Here is a 21,535-nt window from a genome sequence, read left to right on the forward strand (position 1 = left end):
GGGCCGGGGACAAAACGCGGCGGGGCCGGGCGCTGCCCCGCCGGCGGCCGAGTGCGAGGCCGGGCCGCGGCGGCGCGGGCAGTGGCCGGAAGAGGGGGCCCGGGCCCGGGGGCGGGGGAAGGTCGCCCCGCACAGGGGGGAGCGGAGGAAGGAAACTCCGGGCGGCCGGCGAGCAGCCGGGGGGCGGCGGGCTGGGGGCCGTGGGCGCCGCCGTCTCTCAGGACCCGGCGCGGGCGGGCGCGGCGCCCGCGCGGGGGAGAAGTTGGAGGCGGCGGCCGGGCCGGGGGCTGAGCCCTGGGGGCGCCGCCGCCCGCTCGGTGCTGCCCCGCGGGCGGGACTGCCGCGCTGCCAGCGCCGGGGGAAGGGGCTGCGGTGCCGGGGCGCCCCGGCGCGGGGGCGCGGCTGCCCTGGGGCGCCCCGCGGGGCCAGGCGCTGGGCAGCGCCGTGGGGACGGGACGGGACGGTTTCCACCCAGCGCCGCTGAGCCGCTGCGAAACAAACCAGCCGCAGCAGCGGTTACAACAGAGTAATTGCCCCGAGGGCTTCCCAGGCAGCCATCCCAGACGGGCAACCGCTCGCCCGCGGCGAAGGGGTGGCCGCCGTGGCGTCCCGCAGCCCCGCCACGGAGCCGCGCTTTACCCGCTGGCAGAGCCGTGCCGGTGCCGCGCTGCGCTGGGAAACGCCGGTGCGAGCCCGGGAGCTGCGCTGGGGCTGGAAAGGCACGTCCCGACACAAAAGCAGCAGTAAAGCGGCGAGGTTGGGAAATCTAACTGCATCCCATGCGCAGCTACGGCTGCAAGATAAACTCCTGCACGTCTCCAGCAGGTGACACGGGTGGCTGGTGCACGCGTAACTTGCAGCTACAACAGCTGGCTTGCTTTATAAAGTTCAGTGTGTTGAAAAAATGGGTGAAGAAAAATTTCAGCTCTTGATAAGAACCCAAAACTAAGAAAGTTCATAACTCAGCTTGCAAAGACTGAAAACAGGACCTAAATGTGTCCTAAGGCCTCAGAAACCAGATGGCAAAACCCATCAACTTCATAAACGCAGCCTCGGGATTTGGAAAGCGAACTCCACTTTTTTTGTTGTTTTGGTTTTGGTTGGGTGTTGGTTTTTTTTTTGGGGGGGGTGTTTTTCTTTTTGTTTGGCAGTGCTGAAGATAACCGATATTGGTAATCCTTTTTCATACACTTACTTTTCTTTGTAAGGCAACGCAGCAATAATTTCATTTTATGATACATACCCTCTGATACAACCGTAGGATCAAGAATATAGACAATATAAATAAGATGAAGTTACAGAACTCAATGAAATTATTTTGTGGGCGTCTTTTTGTTATATAAAGCCCTGTAAAGATCTCATTTAGCCACTGTTTCTACTAAGCCATATTTAAAACCACGTAATTTAATGAAAAACAAATATATGTTAAAGGTAGCTCACTTCTCACATCTGTTCATTGTGAATTCTAGTCCAGGTCTCATGATTATATGACTAATGTATTGTTTTGCTCCCATTTCCCTGCAGAATCAACATAGCTCAAAGAGAAGGAATTGAAACCTATTCCTTCCTGTGAATCATAAAACAAATTGTTTGCCGGACTCCAGTCAACTGCAGATGGAAACCCACTCAAGAGAACAGAGGTTTTTTGGTGGTGGGTGTTCAGGGTTCTTTTCCTTTACTGGTAGTAGTAATGTGGTAGGAAACTGCTTAGAACAGAAAGCAGAGGGAGTTGGACAAGCTGTTGGGGAGTTAACTCTGATCATTATCTGAATGATTTTGGTATGCAGCTTTTAGAATTTTTCACAGTAAAATAGTTTTACTTTCCCTTTAATAAATAAAGCACTCAATTGAGCATTTCAATAATAAAAAAAAAATTCTTTGTTTTCTTCATAATTTTAAGCTGCTTTGTTCCAGACAGTACAACATCTTGCCTCATTTGAAAATGTTAATTTTATCAAAGTATTTGATCCCAAACTCTAACCTCTAGCATACTTTCACCCATGTATGTATTCTCTAAATTAAATGTTAAATTACCAGAGCAGGTTACAGTTACAACAGCCTTGATCTTAATGCATTTTGGTGAAGTTAATTTGCTTCTGGATTTTTCTCCCATTGTAGGACTAGAGAAGTGACCTCCAGCTTCCAGCAAGGAAATCGTAATTCCCTATAAAACATGTTAAGGGATGGAACAGGAAGACAAAAACTCCATAGACTGTACAGTTCAAGCGATAAAAAAGTAACAGCGGGTACCGCCCCTTCTTTGGTGGCAGGGCTTTCAATTCTTGCCCCTTCACAGACGTAGCAGGCTGTCTTCCCTGTTAGTAAGGAAACCCTTAACACCACTGTTACTTTTCTACTCATCCTCATAACTACATGCTGGGCCAAATCTCTTGGCCCTAGGATGCCGTAAATGTCTTAGTTCTGGGTTTTAGCTGTAGTAGTTCCAAGCTGCAGTTCTATACAACACAGTTTGACGCTGTGGCAGAGATGAGATTCCTGACAGAGAGGAATCTGTCCATAGTTCAGTTTCACAACACTTCACACAAATTTTTGCTCTTGACCTGTAAATCACAGCAAAGGCTTTGCTTGTCTTCCGTACCAGGAATAGGAAACATAATTCAATGTCAAAGTGAGAGATTTACAGAGCTGCTAATACCAGCAAGTAGAGAAGAATACTACGTATAATTATTATGCCAACAGTAACAAACCCCCCCTGTCCTACTGCTGCTAAATTCAGCAGCAAAACTTCAATGAAAGTAGGACTGACCCCTGAAATTGCAATAAATTATTCCTTGTCTTTTATGTTGGTGAGCCAAGGGGTTTATAGCAGCCTAGGAACTGTTTTAGTCTGCTAGGTCTGCCTCTAGCATTCATATTTAACAGTTTAATATGCCTCCTCCTTTGTTTTAAGATCTCTTTGGGATTTAAAGATGTTACATTTGCATGTACACAACTAATATTACTGTACCAAGAACGAATGCCCAGTAGTATTTCCTGCCCAGTTTTCTCTTCCAACTAAACCTTATTTGGCTTAGATTGAAATAATGGCAGGGGGGGGGGAAAGGTGAGTGAAGAACAGGGCCTATACACTGAGAGCTGTGTCACTTTCTGATTAGCAGAACCACAGTATCGCCTCTTACTGAGGTTCATACATTTCCCAGTAGAAACAGGAAAAAATAACCCCTTCAACTTTGTGTTCTTCCTAGCCTTGCATTATTTCAGCTCTTGATTCATAATTCGATGGTATTGTACTTCAACAGTAGAATGGGTTCAGACTGAGGGTAGGAAAATCCATAAAGAACCATCTCAAAAGCCTTAATTGTATTCTGGGAGAAACATTAAAAACATGGGGCAGAGAAGTACAACTAGCTTAAAGAGAGTATCAGATGGAAACCAGGAACTGTACAGGAAGACCTTCTGATGGTGGGAGGGGTAGTATTGGAGAGACTAACGTTACATTTATTCCCATGCTTCTAACTGTATGAAAGAAATACCACAAAGGAAAAGAACTGAGAATTCCAAAGGAAAAGGGGAAGACAAGAAGAAACTGAGGTATCTAGTACAAGAACATTTAAAACCACTCACAAGTGACAGCAAAACCCTACCAAAAAAACCCCGAAACTCATTTAGAACTAAGGATTTTTTCAATATATAAATTAGTTTATTTTCATTTAGATATAAAAGTTATAAATACAATTCATGTAAAACGGTATCTGATAAAAGAGCACTGAATCAGTTAATCTGTCTGCATAATTTGACTGAGACCTTGATCCTGCGAGGATCATTAGATGTCAACAAATAACTTGAAAAGCCACTGCTGACCAGCCTAACTGTAGGAGTGACTAAAGGGATGCTAACACGGCCTTCTGAGCACAGAGAAAACCATCTGGAATAGGAAATCAGCATTCTACCTTCAGGTCACCCCAAACTAACATAAGGCAGCTTCTTTTACACAGTCCTAGACAGAAAAATAATCAGACAGGTAACAAATTGACTTAGTTTATCTGGATGGGTAGAGGGAATGCAGAGCCATCAGCCAAGAACTCAGAAGAGCACAACTGGAAAACGCTGCCAGGTCTTGTCCCCAGCCTGATGAGCAGGAAGTACATGAAGGCACAAAAGAGATCCGTGATTCAAGTTCTTTTCGTGACTGAACTGCTGATGAGATCATCTCAAGACAATGGCTCACCAGCTAATGCAGAATGGGCAGATACATGTGCTGGAGTTCTCAGCGCAATTCATAATTTACAGTTAAATACAGAGTTTACATGATTGTCTTTTTTTTTTTCTTCCTAGTGATATCAGAAAACGTCTTCACAAAGTTTCATTATTTTGAAAGAGCAAGTGGTATCTACCACTGCGAAGACTCCAGAGACCGAAAGCAATAAATCTAGCTCTTTGGAGCTTGAAACAGTTAGTCTGCTGACAATGACAATATCTAAAGCTGGCGAACACCTATTCTTGTCTCAATAGAGGGACTGAGTTTTCCAGGATCATCATGAATATGCGTAACAGCCACGAAACAGGCAAGATAACAACTGTTCTCTGCTTTTGTACACAGCAGATATGTACACTATGAGGCTTACATGTCACAGTGTGCAGCAATTCACTCTGATGACTCAAGGCCATATGAATCAAGAAGCATTCCGTGCTGTGGCCTAGTCTCCATATTGTACATCCAGCATTAAAAATGGAACACGGGAAGGACACATTGCAAAGCCCCATGATACATTAATTTTTTTAAAACTTACCGATGCCTCTGAAAACACCTCAAAAATCTCCTTTTGAGGTAACAACTTCTTATAGTCAGGTTAAAATTATTTATATAAAATCTACTTTAATGTGTCATTACTTGAGATAATCGCATGTTAAAAAAAATAAAATGAGTCACAAAATTATTCTTAAAAACGTAGCAAATTTTATGAAATATGGGCAAATTAAAAAATATTTCTGGTCAGATTACGCTCTAGATTCATTCAATCAGGATTTTCATGCTTTTCAGGAATAGCACTGTATTTTGTTACAGTACTACCTTCTGCCAAATCCAGTGAGATTTTATCATTCTACTCAGTCTCGTTTTCACATGGTTAAAAATAAGAGAAACAGTAATGGATATAATATCACCAACTAAAAAGGGAGTGTTTGACATTTGATTGTTCTTTATTTGGTAAAAAGACTGCCAAGGGATATGGAGCAATTAGAATAATGAAAGGGAACTGGACAATCAGACTTAACAGAGAATCATCCCACAGAGTAAGGGAAAGGGGTTTTATTAGAGCCAATGTCTCATTCCAGCTCTGTATTTGTTGAACATTATCCACGGTTGCACAGAGCCATAACCTGAATCATTGCACGTCTGATTTGTAACAGACAGCAAAACACTACACAGGGCAAAAGAGAACACATGCCAGTGACTGTCCTTTTTTCTGAATTCATCTGATCATGCTGATCAGATCAGTAGCGTCATCTCCGGGTGCACTGTGGAACTTCCAAGGCACATGAACACTAAACTGTTATTTTTCTAATCCTAGCTGCAAGGGGTTCCAATTAGCAGGCTAAACTCCTTAGCCTGCTCCCTGCTCTCATGCAGCACCTGTTACAAGGATTCTGAAAGCAGAATCAACGATGACAAAAACATCACCTATAATTCCTGTTCTTCCACAATGCACTACCCCACATTTAGAGACTGCTCAGCCTTGGGACAGTCTCCTGAGATGGTCTACTGTCAACTGCCATAATGCTCTCGGGCCTGGTATTTGCTGTCTAATAAGCTTGCAGAAGTCTGTCCTCCAGTTCCCTTCCATCCCCAACGTGCTTTTCATTACTCCACCTGGAACTCTTACAACAAGATGCAGGGATGGGAGTGAGTTCCATGTTTCAACTCTGTTGTGTCTCATTCACAGGCCAATTTACTGTCAAAGCTGGAGAGTCCAATAGCAAAAGCCTGAAGAGCACAGAGAGGATAATTATAGTCCAGAGTGAACACATCTTCTGCTACACGACCAAACTGCATCACAATGTAGTCAGCTGGGGAGAAAAGAAAGATTCAGAGACAATTTCACAGTGAAGCAAATGAAAAAAAAAAAAAAAAATCAAAAACACCCAACAACCCACAAATAAAAAAAAAATTGCATATGTCTGGCAGTCCCAAATACATGTGGTTGGTCTATTCATCCTTTCTCACCAGAGTAGCCTTGAAATCTGATCTCTAGAGTGACTGTGTTAAGAGATTAACTTTCTTCTCAGAACCAAAGCTCACACCACTCTTCTGTTGGGCTGAAGGTGCTGTATTAATCCTTTCCCTTCAGGAAGCCTTTTGCTGCAGCTGTGGACAGCAGTGTCTGCACCCACCCCAAAAAAAGGGACGCCTTATATAATTTTCTTGACAGCTGAGAAGTCCCCAGTAATCCTGACCGAATTCCTCCACCCGGTCTCCCTTCTCCAGGAAAAGTGTCCTATTCCTCCCAAACTTCATGAAATAAATTGGGTTCTCCCTGTTCGAATAAGCCCCACACAGTCTCCACCAGACTCTTACGGTCATTATCATGGACAATCTGGAAGTTCTTCACTGAGGCCTGAGTGACTCTCCCATGGAAGTTCAAAACATACGATTGAGTATCATCGTTCCAGACTGGAGCCTTGTTGTGCAACTCAATGAGGTTCTCTAAATTTTTATTTTGCCATTTTGACAGCAGACTCTCACGTTCCTGTTCAGAAGAAAGAAATATATTTATCCAATTTGTAATGGCTCTGCTCGAGTACTCCCTCTCTCATACGTGTGCACTCTGTCACTTGAAGGTCATTCCCTGTTTAATGTAACACAATAAGAAGAGTTAAACTCAGTCCTACTGAAAATTTCCTGCAAGTACCAGGAAGATGTTTTAACGGCTTTCCAGTCCAAGCACTCCTTAGCGATCACCATATTTCTACCCCAAACAAGGCAAAAAAAACCAACCCACCCCAGAGATAAGGAAGTATGTGTACAGGAAAGGGAGCAATTCACAGGCTACAGATAACTGCCATCCTGCTGGCAGGAATCCTTTCTGAGTCTCATAAGCTTTCTTTGATCCCGTTGGATCCAACTTCCATTTCTAACACTTTAAACTTTGAAACAAAAGAAATTAACTGCATAGTGCCAGGCCCTGGGGTGCTTCAGTGAGAAGTCCAAAAGCTTCAGTGGGCTGTGAGTATGGCTTAAGTAGGTTAAAAGTCATCCCGTTGGGTCTAATGCACAGTACCAAAACCAGACAGAAATAAAAACAAAGTTACAAAAAGGAGGTAAACCAGCACATTAAATTTGACAAACGGAATGAATTATGAGGAGCTGCAAATAGTAGTGAGTGAAACACATGACATATGATTGAATTTTAAAAGTTCTGCAACAAATAAAACCCAAACTGAAATTATATATGCTAAAACTCCCAAGAAGAAGAAGAATCCAAACTGAAGTTATTTAATGAGAAAAAACAATCAGGAAACAACCTGTTGTGGAGGTCTGACTGATACGGCTATAGTAACTGGTTTAGTACTGTATACAGATACAATAGTGGATTTTTGAGGATAACCTAAATAAAATCTACGGGTCAGTTTACACTACTTACTTTCTATCTTTATTTTTATTTACTTTTTTAAAGATGCAGAAAGAACTTTGAGAATTAGCACCAATAAAGTGCATTTAGATGTCATTTTTCCTCCTTTAAAGCAGGGGCAGTATTACTTAATTGGAGTCATTAAACTACAGAGAAGGAAGACAAAAACAGAGTCAAACCCCTACACTGAAAGCTTCACAAACTTTGCTTGCCTGCTAGCCAAAATTTGAGAAAATAGGGGAGAAAAATAAAGGTGGGGCCACAGAATCATTACTGTACTGATAGGGTACATAGCAATACCAACTGAAAAATCATGAATAAATAACAGATACCATTTTCCTGTCCATTCACAAAATTAAACCTCTTTCCAGGCTCTCACGAGACTGAATTTCCACTCTTGAAGATTTTTTTTTCCTCTGACCTTAACAAACACACTCTTGTCCCACTCATACCTACTCACAATGTGGATGCAAATACCATTTTATACCTCTAAAACTCTGACCACATCTTTCAGTTAACAGCTGTCCTGTCTGCCTTCTGGTCTTCTATCACACCAAACATAAAACCCACACGATGGGAACTGGACTATTTTCATCATACATCTTAATACATCTTCAGATACACTTCTGTAAGCTTTTATCTATAATATTCCCCATATGTATGGGAGATCCTCACTAAACAGTCACCACAAAACTCCATCCTTCTCCTCGTCCCACTTTCTCCTTAAAGAATCCTCCTTTTCTGTGATTCCTACAATGAGACTGATAACATTCTGATCAGAAATGTACTTACTCTCTTGCTACTACACCAGAATACCACCTTATCGATTGTTGTAATTCATACACTGGCTAAGAATGTAAGTTTGTGGGGGAAGCAAGTTTGTTTTGTTTTCATCCAACTTGATGATGGGGTTTTAGGTGCAACAGCAACAACATACACTAGCCATTGCAATAGCTAAGTAGTATTTAGGCTGACCAAAGGACAAATAAGGATACAAACACTATTCCAAAGGCTACAAATCAGGTAAAAGGCAAGAACAAGTTAATCAACACCTTTAGGGAACATTGTACTTACTCTCCATGAGACTCGCTAAAGCCCTGACTATTAACAACCTTGCTCTAAAATCTCCAATTACCAGTAACACCCAGACCTCTATCAGAAAGTTTTAACCTCTGCTCCTCCAATTTGAAATATGACCAAACTCCACAACTCACATTTCGTGGACGGATTGGAATTCGCTTATGATTCATATTCATTCCTGGAATGATCACAGACATTTTTCTAGGACCCTTGAATCCTAAGACATTGGTTTCCTGAAAGACAAGGAGAGACATTTCAGTAAATGAGATACTCAGTCTCAAAGAAGGAAAGACAGCAAAACTGAACTTGAATCCACATTTATATTGGTTATATAGAGATTTACTAGCTATAACTGTATTTTGAGAATAGGAGAGACTGCATTAGAAGATGTACATAGTATTACCTAATTTAGAATGTATCTATTATCCTAATGAAACATTTATAATGAAATCTGATAAATGCAATTTCCAGGCGTAAGTTTTTGCATCCGAGGCAAAAATGTGCTAAAATTTTGCTAGTGAACAAGCCTTAAGTATGATAAAAGGCACATATCTTTGACCTGAGTCTGTGTTATCTATATATCACCATTTAGGGTAAAACGTTCATGAAGAATGACATTCTTCTTCAGGTGCCGTTATTTGTGTTTAAGAACATACCTACAATTTTCTCTCAAATCATGCTCTCTTATAAATGATTAAGAACAGACACAGAAGACAAAGCATTCAGCATCTGTCCAACCTTCAATCTTAAAACAAGCAGATTTTTCCAGGGTACTGTGGGAGACTGCTCCGAGTGGATTGAGAATAAAAAGCAAAGTAAAAATAGTCTTGACATTCTCAACCACCCATTTAATAATGTCAACCAAAATCCAAGCGTTCATTGAAAGTGTTTGGTAACAATGTCAGTGATAACTTTTAAAATTCCCAAAGACCAATTAAAAAGCCAGAATCTTTTAGAAGTACTGATTGATAGAAGTGATACAGCTTCTCCTAACATGCTAGTGCATTTTGCAGACACAGAACAAAGGTCTTTGAAGTTGCAACCTCTATTATTCCACTTCAGAAAATCTAAGGACATATATGAGAATGCGGGTACTGATTTTATTCATACATAAACTTTACGAACTTCTTGTAGACAAAAGTTTAGAAATGTGAAAAGCTGGCAATATTATTGGCTGTACTCATTTTAACACCTTGCTGCGTACAATTAGGTAAGAAACTGAAAAATACTGTACACAAAGAAGTATCCAGTGATACTTCTGTAAACAGGCTAGTACCGGAATTAGCACATCAATTTTTTTCCCAAGTGCCATTAAGATCAACAGCAAAAAAATAGCAAGACCATGCTCCAGTAGGCTAATGCATCATTAAACTTCTGCTGCTGTACCTGTAATGAAAGTAAAAATCCTTCCACTTGACTGGCCATCATTTCGTAAAGAACCCCAAATTTTACTCAAACTTCAGTACTGGAATATGAAACATTTTGATCGACATTACTCCTTGCATAATTCTAGAGTGTCCACAAGTGCCTTCGCACTCTGAAGGCCAGACTGAGGTGATCCACAAGATCAGAAGAAAACATCTCTTGCACAGAGCTAGCAAAACACTGTTTCCCCTGGAACCATATCCTTACTAACAAGCTGCTACTGAAATAATACCAGCCCTTTCCATCAAGATGCCTTTGGTTCTGCAAAAAGTAACTCTGCTTCACAGTTCCTTCCTGTCACAGCACTCTCCAAACTAGCCAGCTGCAACAAGGTCTTTTACCATCACATACCAACATATTCTTCACGCCAGTCCCTCTGCTGCTTTCTCCTAGGCTCTCCTCATCCCAGGTGCGCTCTCCCTCTCTCTGCTTCTTCCTCCTCTCTCTTCCTCAGCTGCCCAACCACTTCACAGAACCAGCCACAGCTGCACATTACCCACATCAGCCAACCCGCCGCCCCTGAAGCCAGCCCACAGCTGTATGTTATCAATGTTAATTAACCCAGCTTCATTCCTCTACACCTTCTTAATGTCCAGCAAATACCCAGCTGGGCAAGAGGCAGTTCATGCTGTGGCTGGCTCCATGTAAAGGATATGCTGACTGGCCACATGCCAAACGAAAGACCAGGTAAGAAGGTCATCAGGATGTCAGTTAGGGTCCCTCTCCTTCCCCGGAATTGATTTATTATTCCGCTTCCCCCGCCCCCCCTTAAACTTTTAAGAACTTAACTTTGAGGCCTCTGCCCTTTGTTACCTCTGGTTGAAATTGGTCACTTGGTTCCAAAGTTAAGTGGGGGAGGTGGCCAGGCAGCATGATTCTGTGAGCTGTGTTTTCCTCGGTAACAAGGTGACAAAAAAGAAAGGGGCAAAAGGGGAGAGGCACCACTTACGTAACAAATAGCTGCAAGCTCCTGTCTTGTATGAGCCTTTTCCACTAGCCCTTGTGCCTTGACTGGGCTAACTCCATGGTCGTAGACTGTAAATTTAGTTCCCATGAGGTTTGACCTAATGTCAGGTTATGGAAAGACAGAGAGAGAGGCATCAGTGGAAAGTTTTGTCATCTTCTGCAGATATTTCTACAACACAGTGAAATCACACATCTCCTGCCATCTGAGTCTTCCTGTTGCCAGCTCAGTAAGGAGCTTCCGCAAAGTGCCTATGCTGAACAGAGCCTGTAAACTATCCTGGAAAAGCACCAAGCCAGAATTCCTTCTCTGAACAGCCACCGTGAACGGTAACGCTGAGGAAAGGTTGTCAACCCAGGCGAATACAGATTACATTAAGCAGGATGATGTGTGTCCATTCTCTCTGAACCGATACCAGATTGCTAATTCATAAACCCAACGCAACTAAAATGAAAATCCAGTCTCTCCTGTCTGTAGTTTTCATCTGTGGTTCTCACCTGAGTTTTCCAATGAAACTTTCCCCTTCCCGAGATAAATCAGTTGGGTCGACTGATATGAGGTAATTGGATGTTTTGCTCTTTTTTCGTTTTCTCCCTGCAAGAAGGAATGTCTGGAAATACAAAACGTTGATCAAGACTGGAGCTTTGTAAGAATGCAGAGGCATTGCTACCCAAACAGTTATCTCTCCATTTCCCACATCCATTCCCCTTTGTGTTCTGTGCTGGTTTTACCGTCTCCAAATTTTGATCTCTTCCACAAGCGCACACCCTGAAATCCTATCCCTCCAATCAGCTCACTTGGCAGCCTAGATTTAATGCAACTTGTCCTTTCTAGTCTCCCCTCCTTTTCTTCTGGAGCACCTCAGTCTCCCTCCTCTTTTTTTATCTTTGACAATTTGATACTATTTTAATTTAATTTTTCATTGTATTATGGCTTTTAAACCTGTCAACTCCCTCCTTAGTGCCTTGGGCAAATATAAGCTGTCCTCATCCGCGTGCTGGCTCTCCTCAGCTTCTGGTTTCTTACCAGAAGTTCTCCCTTACACCAAAAAAACTCAGCGGTAGGAATACAATACCCAAGATACTGTGTGCTGCTTCCAATACCTTTCTGTTGTCGTCCCTTTCCAGATGCATGTAATAAGTGGGAAACAGGCCCCGGTCCATTCCCTTCTTATCTCTAGTGATTCGGCACTTGACTGTAATGCCACGGGGTGCAGGGCGTAATGCAAAATCCTCCAAGTTCTCTACCTCTCCCAGCTGTGCATCTGCTTGAGGGGATGGACTACAGGAAGCACCTGTTTCCTGTGGGAAGAACCATCATATTAGCAAATTAATATCACATCAGAGGCTCCAGTATTCCAAGAAAAGAAAGGTCTGTTGAAACAGAAGATCTCACGTCTCAAGAAGGTATTTGTGAAAGGAAATTTAAACGAGATACCAGCTCTGTTTCTCTGAAGAAAGTGGCTGTTACTCCGAGGAAAGACTAGCCCTCCAAGGGGAGGAGAGAAAAAGTACCCATTAACCAGAGACGAGTGAATTACTAGGAAGGGGAAAATAGGTTGAGACACTAAATATTCTAAGCAAAGAGCCTCTCTGCCTTTAGAACTTCAAACACTCTGTGGGAAACGAGGCAGCATGCTAAACTGGACTGATGGATGCTGCAGGAAGACAGGCTAGGATTTTTGTGACTGAAGTGAGCACCGAGATTATGTTGGTTCAGAACAGTAGCAGAAACAGAGTGAGCTGATGCTGGAACCTTCCCAACTAAATGCTGAAAGACTTTAGAGCAGGGGTCCTCAAATTACAGCCCGCGGGCTGGATACAGCCCCCCCAGGGTCCTCAATCCAGCTCCCCTGTATTTACAGACATTTACAGGGGGAGGGAAACCAAGCAGCTGCAGATGACTTTGTGCCATTTAATCCGCACGCCGGCCCCCTATTTAAAAAGTTTGAGGACCCCTGCTTTAGAACAATGGGTACAATCAGGGTGCAAGTTATGGTCACCAAAGGAACTGGAATTCTAATGGAAATCCGGTATAGATCATCAAAGTAATTTTTTCTGAGAGGTAGCTGAATCCTGTGGGTTGTGGAACCCAGGAGATTCCTCCCTTACTGGACCTTGGAGATGAGGTTGCTGGTTTACCCCCATTCTCAGGTACAGCCGGTAGGAAGTCTGAGTGAAAACACACAGACACACACAGAGACTTGAAATTCACCAGTGGCTTTCACACACACACCCCCTCCAGCACCCCCCCCCCCCACATATCTCCCAGTACCCCAAGCAGCTAACACCCAGACCTCTTGCAGCACAACATACACAGAGTCACCTTGATGTTGGGTGGTTGGTGGAGCTGAATGTGTTGGTGGTTTCAGACAGTTGGAGCCAATGAGTTGTTGATGTTAATTCAGGTTACAAGCACTTCTTTGTCCTGCTAAGCGCTTTGTTAAGCACCAGCAAATCCTTTTGTTCAGAAAAGGAACTTCACAAAGGAAGCGCCTCCACGGGATGGATGGGCTGATAGGAAGCTCATCTCAGGCAATGAGCTCAGCAAAACTAGGGTAAAGGTAATTCTGACAGGGGGACCCCAGACCCAAAAGAAGTTGAGACTGAGCAGGTAAACTAATTAACATGAGAAGTGAAATAATTATTTGACAAAGGGGAAGCGGAGCACTAAGTAATGAAGGAGTTTAGTAACTTGTAACCAATGAGGGCTGATGTCTTTGTATCCTAAACTGTATAAATACTGTAAAGTTTTGACAACGGGGGAGCTAGGCATCTGTGGGTTACCACCTAGCTCCCTACTTCGTGCAAACCAGAATAAACAAATAAAGGAATACCTCAACTCGGTGTGTGAAATGGCGCTGTACACCAGGTAATGAACCCACTTATGGGACAACCACCTCACACATATTCTCACACAGGTCTTCTGAATAGCGGCGTGGACCTTTAAGGCTGTCCAGCACCCGCGCCCAAACCCTCTGCCCTTTATCTGGTCACTAGCTCGGACCCTGGGTCTTCCTGATGCTGGTCTCTTCCGACTCACTGACTAGCCCAGCATATAGTTGTCAGCGTATGTATGTAACTCACACACACGGAGGAATACATTCACAGAGGGAACAATTAGAAACGGAGTTTTAGAAGATGGTAGGACACGCTGCAGTAATCAGGCACAAGATTTGGACAAGCATACTGTCCTGCAGCTGTTTACATGCACCTGGTGCCTTTTACCCCCCTATTTTCCCATGCTCATTACTCCCTGATCCACTTCGACCCTTTTCTTTTCCCTCGAGTCCCTTCCCCCAAACACCCCATCACAAGTTTTGTCCAATCCCAGAATTCTCTGTTGCATCCCAAAATTCTGTTCCTCCTTGCATCCCACCATAAATGCTGCAAACCTCCAGGTAGCGATCCCTCTTCAGTTTGCAGTTGCTCTGAGTCATCCTGGTGGATTTTACACCAGAGACAATGGCCTATTCTGTCTCCTTTGAGTATCATAGGAGTAGTTGATTCATTGTGTTCCCATTTCACTGATTAGGCTGCTTGGCTTCCTCTGCCCACCACTGTTCCTTTGATCATTACTAAGTCTTTGTGCTTAACTCTATGGCCTTTCATTCAGATAACCTGATAAGCACGACCTTCCTCTGCCTTCAGGGATTAATATGCTAGCTACTGTAGTTGCAACTACTATATTTTAACACACTGCTCAGGGGGTTAGTACTAAAATCAGGCACATGCCCCACCTTTTATCAGAAATGGATTGCAAGACTTACTGCAAAAGATTTCTCACTGGTTGCAGAACTAGGCCTCTCAGATTCAGGACAGGGTGAATGAGATGCTGGTCTCTTACTAGCTTCTTCCTCCTCTGTGTCCTCCTCATCAAAATTCAAACTGCCTGAAATTCCTGTCAGAATACAAGATCAAGCAGGTAACTTCTGAAAGAAGGTGTCATGAGTTCATGGCATCACTAATTCACATGACTTTTGCATAACTATTCGCTCTTTTAATTAATTTATGTTGTCTCAACTGCGGATTTTCTTCATGTGCTATATTGCTTCCCGAGCCTTGTAATTCAAAACCCTAGCGACATTTTGCAGCTGTCACTGTGCAGATGATTAAGCAGCTGTCAGGCTTTTATTAATACATATTTTGCATGATATTACATGACGTAACATACTGCTTAGTATATGCCATGACTGAATTAATTTTGCCTGTTTTCATGCAAAAAAGCCCCCCACGTCTTAAGAACAGAAAAAGGAAATCCAGATCAATAAGCTGATGTTTATCCTATAAGTTGGACTCTGTACAGTTTACATCCTTTACCATTTCCCTTTAGTTATATACACACTGAAACGGAGTATAATTTTTCAGTAAGAACCCCTCCTATTCTTACATGAGTAGCAATAACTCAGGTCTCATGAATACTACCAATTATTTGATTTTTTAAAAGGAAGTGCAGACTGAGCAGTTTCAGCACTTATTTATTTAATCTTAACCTGAGCACAGTAACGTCGAGATGACTGTGGGTATACAACTAAAAGAACTCTGGATAAAGACATTTATAAAGAGCTTCCATACACATCACTGTTTGGTGTTTCCTTCCACTTGGAACTGAATCATTTTGTTCTGTGATTCCATTCTTTAATTTGGCTGTAGAATGGAAAAGCACATAAAGCACTACACTTGGCCTGCTAAGCTGAATTATTCGCTGAGAGCCAATATCATAACAGTGCTCCAACATGGCACTACATAGAAGGGGCACTGCTGGAAGTTCTTTGTCTCAGATGAAACAGAAAATGTGGTCTTAACAACCTGCCAGTAAACTTCCCAAAGCACATTTGGAAAGAGGAAAGGCGTTAGCCCTAGTACTCCAGCCAATTTCAAAATTCACTATTTATATTCTACCTCCAACTAATTTCCCCTGAAGTTTCTGGATAGTCTCTCCTGCTTCCTTTCCTAACTCTTGTGCAACGTTGCTACCCATAGGTAAGCAGCTGTTGCGCCTGACAACTGGATGGAAGTATCTCTACATACAGTAGTACCTTAACACATAAAGCGTACTGGAAACATTCTGGGAGACAGGCTCTGCAAAATAAAAACAAGCTGCGTACCATATTAAACACTAGCCATTATTTTGCTGCAAAGTGCTTAGGCTGCATGCAACAAAAAAGGTTTCCTGTGGTACTGGCAGCAACATAAGATACTTGGCAGACAGAGATGGACACTCTACTGAGAAACTTCTCAATGGGATATAAACTGTTGAATATAAAACTCTAAAACTGTTGATTGTGACAGCCTCTGACTCAGGAAGAGCACCTTTCCTGTTAGTCTCCTCAGCAGTTAAATTACTGCATTTACTGGCTCTAGAGGGTTCTGCTGTTGTGAAAATATTCAAGCATCGTATCCAGATATATTATATATATAATATCTGGAATAAAACCACCCCAAACTTTAGCAAAATGTAAAGTATAGCATTTTGTCACCAACTTCCTTGGGAAGGCCACAAAGTACACAGCACATTGATAAATCTTTAAAACATAACTGTTATGTTCCAATTAATATCAGAACAAAGAACTGCAGTTCTGTATTTCTACATGCTGTAGAATCTAGTAGTCTGCATTTAAAAGTAATATCCTACAGACGCTTATTTCATGATTCCTCATATTTTTTAGTTTTTATAATACTACTGAAAAAAAATTATAAGACATAGAAAAGCCCCAAAAAAGAACTTTGCCCATTATCAACTCTTACCTCGTTTCTGTAGGATCTCTTGCAGATCTGGCTTGCCTGCTGTGTCTGTTAGAGCCTCTCCATCATTTTCCTGATCTGTATTGTCTTCCATTTTGGAAGATCCAGCAGAGAGGGTTTGGAGCTTGGTCCCCAAATCTTGCACTTCTGATTTCAGGAAAGCAGCTGGTCCATCAATGCCTGCAGGCCAAAATGAAACAGAATGCTGAAGTGTTTTTTACCACTAAATAAAACAGCATCCCAGGATGGTGGTTCTTTTCCTCTTCCCTTGCTCAAGCATCTCTTTAAAGTGCTGATGGACACTTGTTCAACTTTTGTCAGAATACCTGGGGGGAGTCAGGCCTGACTCTGGTACAGGCCACCTGCTACCATAAACATATCAGGCATCAGTTTATCAATTTATAAATATAGTGATTGTGTTTACTTTTTTTACAAGGGCTTAAGCAATTAAAATGAGTTGTATTTGACATACACATTGACATTCTTAAAATTATTTACAGGCAACTACTCTATTTTCTTTTTCTTCACGTTCCTTCATTGCTCCTGCGCCAATAAGCAAGTGCTCTACAGTGAGTATCACAAATCAATTTTATAAAAGTATCTACAGCCACAGGCAGAAAAAAATGTAAATGGATGTCCTCTATACCTTTTTGGTAGAAATGAAATTTCCATGTTTGAACATGCAACACAGCTGTCCACCTGCTTTTCATACTGGCGGAGATGTCTGGATGTCAGGGTCTGGCACATTTGTTTGTTTTTTACAGTTCAGTACTGCTCAATCATACTGTACTATGATTCCACTCTCGTACCTAGAAAGCTATGTAGTCAGTCTTGTTTATCACTTGACCACTGTCACAGCAATGTAGGTGCCCATCTGTGACATAAAATGCATGCACTGGCATTTTGGGGAACATTATGCGATCAGGTTGATTGCTTACCATGTAAAACAACATCACTGTGGAAAGGGGCAGGAGTTTCTACTAAAGGAGTCTGCTCCTCACACCCTTTGGGCTTTGACCTACGCAGCTTTGCCTCAGGATTTGGCTGTACCATCAAGGGATCAAGACGTTTCTTCCTCTGCTTTTTCTCTAGAAGAGCTCTCTATGAAATAAAGAAAAAGCATGAAATAAGGATGAGTAACCACATCCAGAGAGGCAGAAACCATGCCTCAGCTATTGGCAATGGCACATCACCGATCAGGATCTCCAATAAACCTGGAATACTCTTGTAGTCTCTTACAAAAATCCTAGACACAGATATCACTGTGTCTTTGGAGGGAGACATCGCCTTTGCTTCTCCATCAGTGGCTGATGTGTACACCTGCTTATTTTCTGATCTTTCCTGAGACTATCAGAAGATAATTTGAATTCATTTCATCCAGTCTAAATTGCAGTAATGTTTAATATGAATAGACAAAATCAGTAGTCATTTATAATCCAATATGAAAGCCAGGACTTGCAAAGAAAAAGGTTTTTGTCTCAAAAGCTATCATCTTACAGGGAGAACTCAAACCAAATAGTTCCCAGAAACCAATGGTGACAGGTAAGACTTGAAGGGAGAAAAACTTTTTAAAAACGACAAAAAATCCAAACCAAAAGCTATAGTCATTAAAATAGGACCGATCCAATAAAAGGAAAATTGATCTACTTTGCAAAATTTTTCCACGTAATTCAGGACTGAAAGGAAAGAACAGTAAATTCAAATGTTAAAAAAGAAAACGTTACGTTTCCAAGATTTGATGTTTATGATTTCCTACTAAATGAGAATAGAAGACTTAAAGCAAACGCGAACGTTGCGCCGTTTTAAAGACACCCACACTTAATCCTTAGAAGTTAAGGCAATACATGAAGAAGGAAAAAAATCATATTCTAATATTCTGTAATGCACCACTACACAAATGATGTGCAAGCCCCTTGCTGTAGATGCAGTTTAACCGTGCCTGCTTCTAAGGTACCTGAACACCCCCCTCAAAGCTGTTCTTGATGGTAGAAAGCCATTCTCCATCAAATTCTTTTCAGTCTCCAAGGATCCAGCAGCTAAACAATACCACCAATTTAATCCAGTTGAGACATAGACATCTTTGGAACCCTTTCCTCTCCTGTTATGCTTTTTCTCTCTCTTGTTGGTTCTTTCCTCTCCTATTAGACTTTTTGTCTCAAGTGAGGTTAGTTTCTCGGGCAACCTCTCCCTGAGGAATTCTAAAACAACTCAGCCCTTGGTCCTTTATTCTTCCTGCTTTTCAAGCACTTAACTAAAAAATATTTTTTAAAAGCAAGAAACCCCCCAGCCAAACAAAAACCCCCAACCTAACAACAAAAACCCAAAATTACACACACACAAAAAAAACCCTAAAAAAAAAAACCAAAATAAAAACCACCACAAAAAAGCAAAAAACCCAGACCAAAATGATCTTTTTTTATTTAAACTTATAATTACACTTTGAAGACTGGCCTGCAATACAAGTAGCGTTTGTTACTGCAGAATTATTTGCAAGGATTGTCCTGCAGGGCAAAAATTACGGAGAATTCCAAAAAGACTATCACATCAGTCTAGAAGAAGAAAAGAAAAATGACCAGCAGAAGTCATACTCTTAGAAAATGCTCATTACAGATAAAATTTCTTTTCTAGAAATGTAGTCAGACCCTCCAGAAGAATTTGCATTTGTTTGTGTTGTTGGCTTGGTTTTTAAATTAATGCTGAGGAAAAGTAAAAATTTTGTGATAGTTTATAGATCTCCAATAGTTTAAACCGAAGGAGAGAAGGAAAGCAAGAATGAAAACATTATACTCAGAATAAACATTTGAGAAAAAATGTTGTCAAGGTTTCTCTACCTGACAAATAGACAAAAAACCAAAACCAGACATATCCTAAAGGCAGTAAGAAGGTACAAAGCTACTGATAGAATGGGAAATTTAATTTGGGATCAATAGAGGATATAATAACTTTCAAAGCTACTTAACTGATTATTCTATCAGATGAGCTTTTTTTAAACATTACAGCACTCACCAGTCTCAAAAATTTTTTTTTTCTTACATTATGTTTCATCAAAGAGCTTCTAAGACTCACCAATACAACAGAATCATATTGGTTTATATTGAAACATATAATTTACTGCTGTTAGATGTGACCAATCCTCTTATTGCAAGAACTTCAAGATAATCAAAGTAACAAAACTTGATAGTAATTTAATTTGTTTTCGAAAGGCTTCTCTTTACCACTTTGCTTATTGAGATAGAAAAAAAAAATATCTAAAAGCCCACTGACGGCACAGACAGCAGCAGTTCATTTTCTCTACATAAGGTGGCAGAGCAGCCTTACCTTCAGTACTATGCATTCTCACTTATTCCACTAAGATGAAGCAGAAAAAAAAAGAAAATATTGTGTTTCCTTTTGTCTACTAACTAGCCTTTTCCTCCAGCTCGATGTTACACTAAAAATTCATATAATATTACAACAAAAAGTTTAGATAGTTCATGAACAGGACACCAGAACACATAACCCATTAAATAAGTAACAGATACAGATTATCATGATTTGTTCAGGATTTTGTGAACTCTGTATTAAATACTCTCAGATACATTTTCTTTGCCCCACAGAAAAATATAACACCAGAATACAGGACGATTAAAGGATCACAAACCACCAACTCCAGTTCTAATGAGTTTCCAACAAACTTAAAAGTCAGATGTGTCAGATGAGTCTACCAATGCAGACTAATACGACAACGAGCTTAGTGTTATTTCTACAACTGTGATGAACAAGAAGGTTCCAATCACTTCACCGCTGAAGGTGCAATACCATACTAATTATTTGGCATGGTCCTACCTTAGTAGGCCAGGTAGAATGGATCCTAGCTCTGAAACATCCTCTCCACTCTTCCAGCTCCTCCTTAGTTCATGCTGAGGCAGCAGTGACAATGCTAGTGATGATGGCATCAATGAAACTTCATGTCAAGAGTAACTACCATAGCAGGTGCATTCAGAAATACACCTTCAGCTTCACACTCTCCACTCACAGGGAGACAGAGGCAGTGCACTCTGAGCTGCAGGTGCCTCAAAAGACACGGAGACACCTTCTGCTGCTGGGGAAGTAAGCACTGCCTGAGCAGCCACACATTCTCCCCTGGAGGAACAGGCAGTATTCTAAATAAAAGCATCCTGGCAGGCACAGCTGGCCCACAGATGGAAGTTGATGTCATGCATTATTATAATAATATTTTTATTTTACTGCAATTACAGGGTTTCCAAACCTGTCCTAAAGATGGATGACAGGCATATGTCTTTGCTGTGGCAAATGCTTATTCCAGATTCTGTGTATGGGCAAAAATTCTAAACATGATCCTGCTGGATTAAAAATGTTTGCATTTTTTTAATCCCAATTCCTATAAATGTTTAGAGCAACTTGATCAAGCGGGGAATCAGCTACAACCAGCAATGAGGCTATCACGTCTAATAGTGATCTCCTATTGACCTCTATTTCTTCAGAAAGCATAGTACTATTATTCATGTAAAAGTTAAAAAGTAGACTTTAAAAGTTAATACTCAAACCTGAATATACAATCCTAAACTAGAGACTTAGCATTTCTCAATAAATCTCATTTGCAAGATGAGGTGGATGGGTGGTGATGTTAAAATATATTTTAGTGACATTTTCTAGCTGTTGGTTTTGCAGACGATTGCCATCTCAACCAAACCCAAGAAAGCCTGAAGCAAAATTGCAAGAGGGTAGGAATT

General features: G+C 41.5%; 1 protein-coding gene and 1 long non-coding RNA gene across 3 annotated transcripts in view; one reads left to right on the forward strand and one right to left on the reverse strand.

Moving 5' to 3' along the window:
- Positions 1–508: 508 nt before the first annotated feature.
- LOC308066434 lies at positions 509–3,057 on the forward strand. Its single transcript, XR_013929153.1, has 2 exons — positions 509–1,651; positions 2,119–3,057. It is a non-coding gene; the product is annotated as an uncharacterized lncRNA (long non-coding RNA).
- Positions 3,058–3,633: 576 nt separating this feature from the next.
- The window catches only part of TULP3 (TUB like protein 3), a 33,198-nt gene continuing 15,296 nt past the window's right edge, over positions 3,634–21,535 (reverse strand). For both annotated transcript variants that reach the window (XM_080393635.1, XM_080393636.1), the window contains exons 3-11: positions 17,741–17,903; positions 16,806–16,982; positions 14,828–14,958; positions 12,162–12,359; positions 11,556–11,668; positions 11,044–11,158; positions 8,804–8,902; positions 6,536–6,707; positions 3,634–6,027 (exon numbers count right to left, since the gene is read on the reverse strand). In XM_080393635.1, coding sequence (XP_080249761.1) covers positions 5,894–6,027; positions 6,536–6,707; positions 8,804–8,902; positions 11,044–11,158; positions 11,556–11,668; positions 12,162–12,359; positions 14,828–14,958; positions 16,806–16,982; positions 17,741–17,903 — 1,302 coding nt within the window. In that variant the 3' untranslated portion in view covers positions 3,634–5,893. The remainder of the gene's footprint in view (positions 6,028–6,535; positions 6,708–8,803; positions 8,903–11,043; positions 11,159–11,555; positions 11,669–12,161; positions 12,360–14,827; positions 14,959–16,805; positions 16,983–17,740; positions 17,904–21,535) is intronic.

The sequence above is a fragment of the Falco punctatus genome (assembly GCF_963210335.1).
Source record: "Falco punctatus genome assembly, chromosome: 6".
Classification (NCBI taxonomy): Eukaryota; Metazoa; Chordata; class Aves; order Falconiformes; family Falconidae; genus Falco; species Falco punctatus.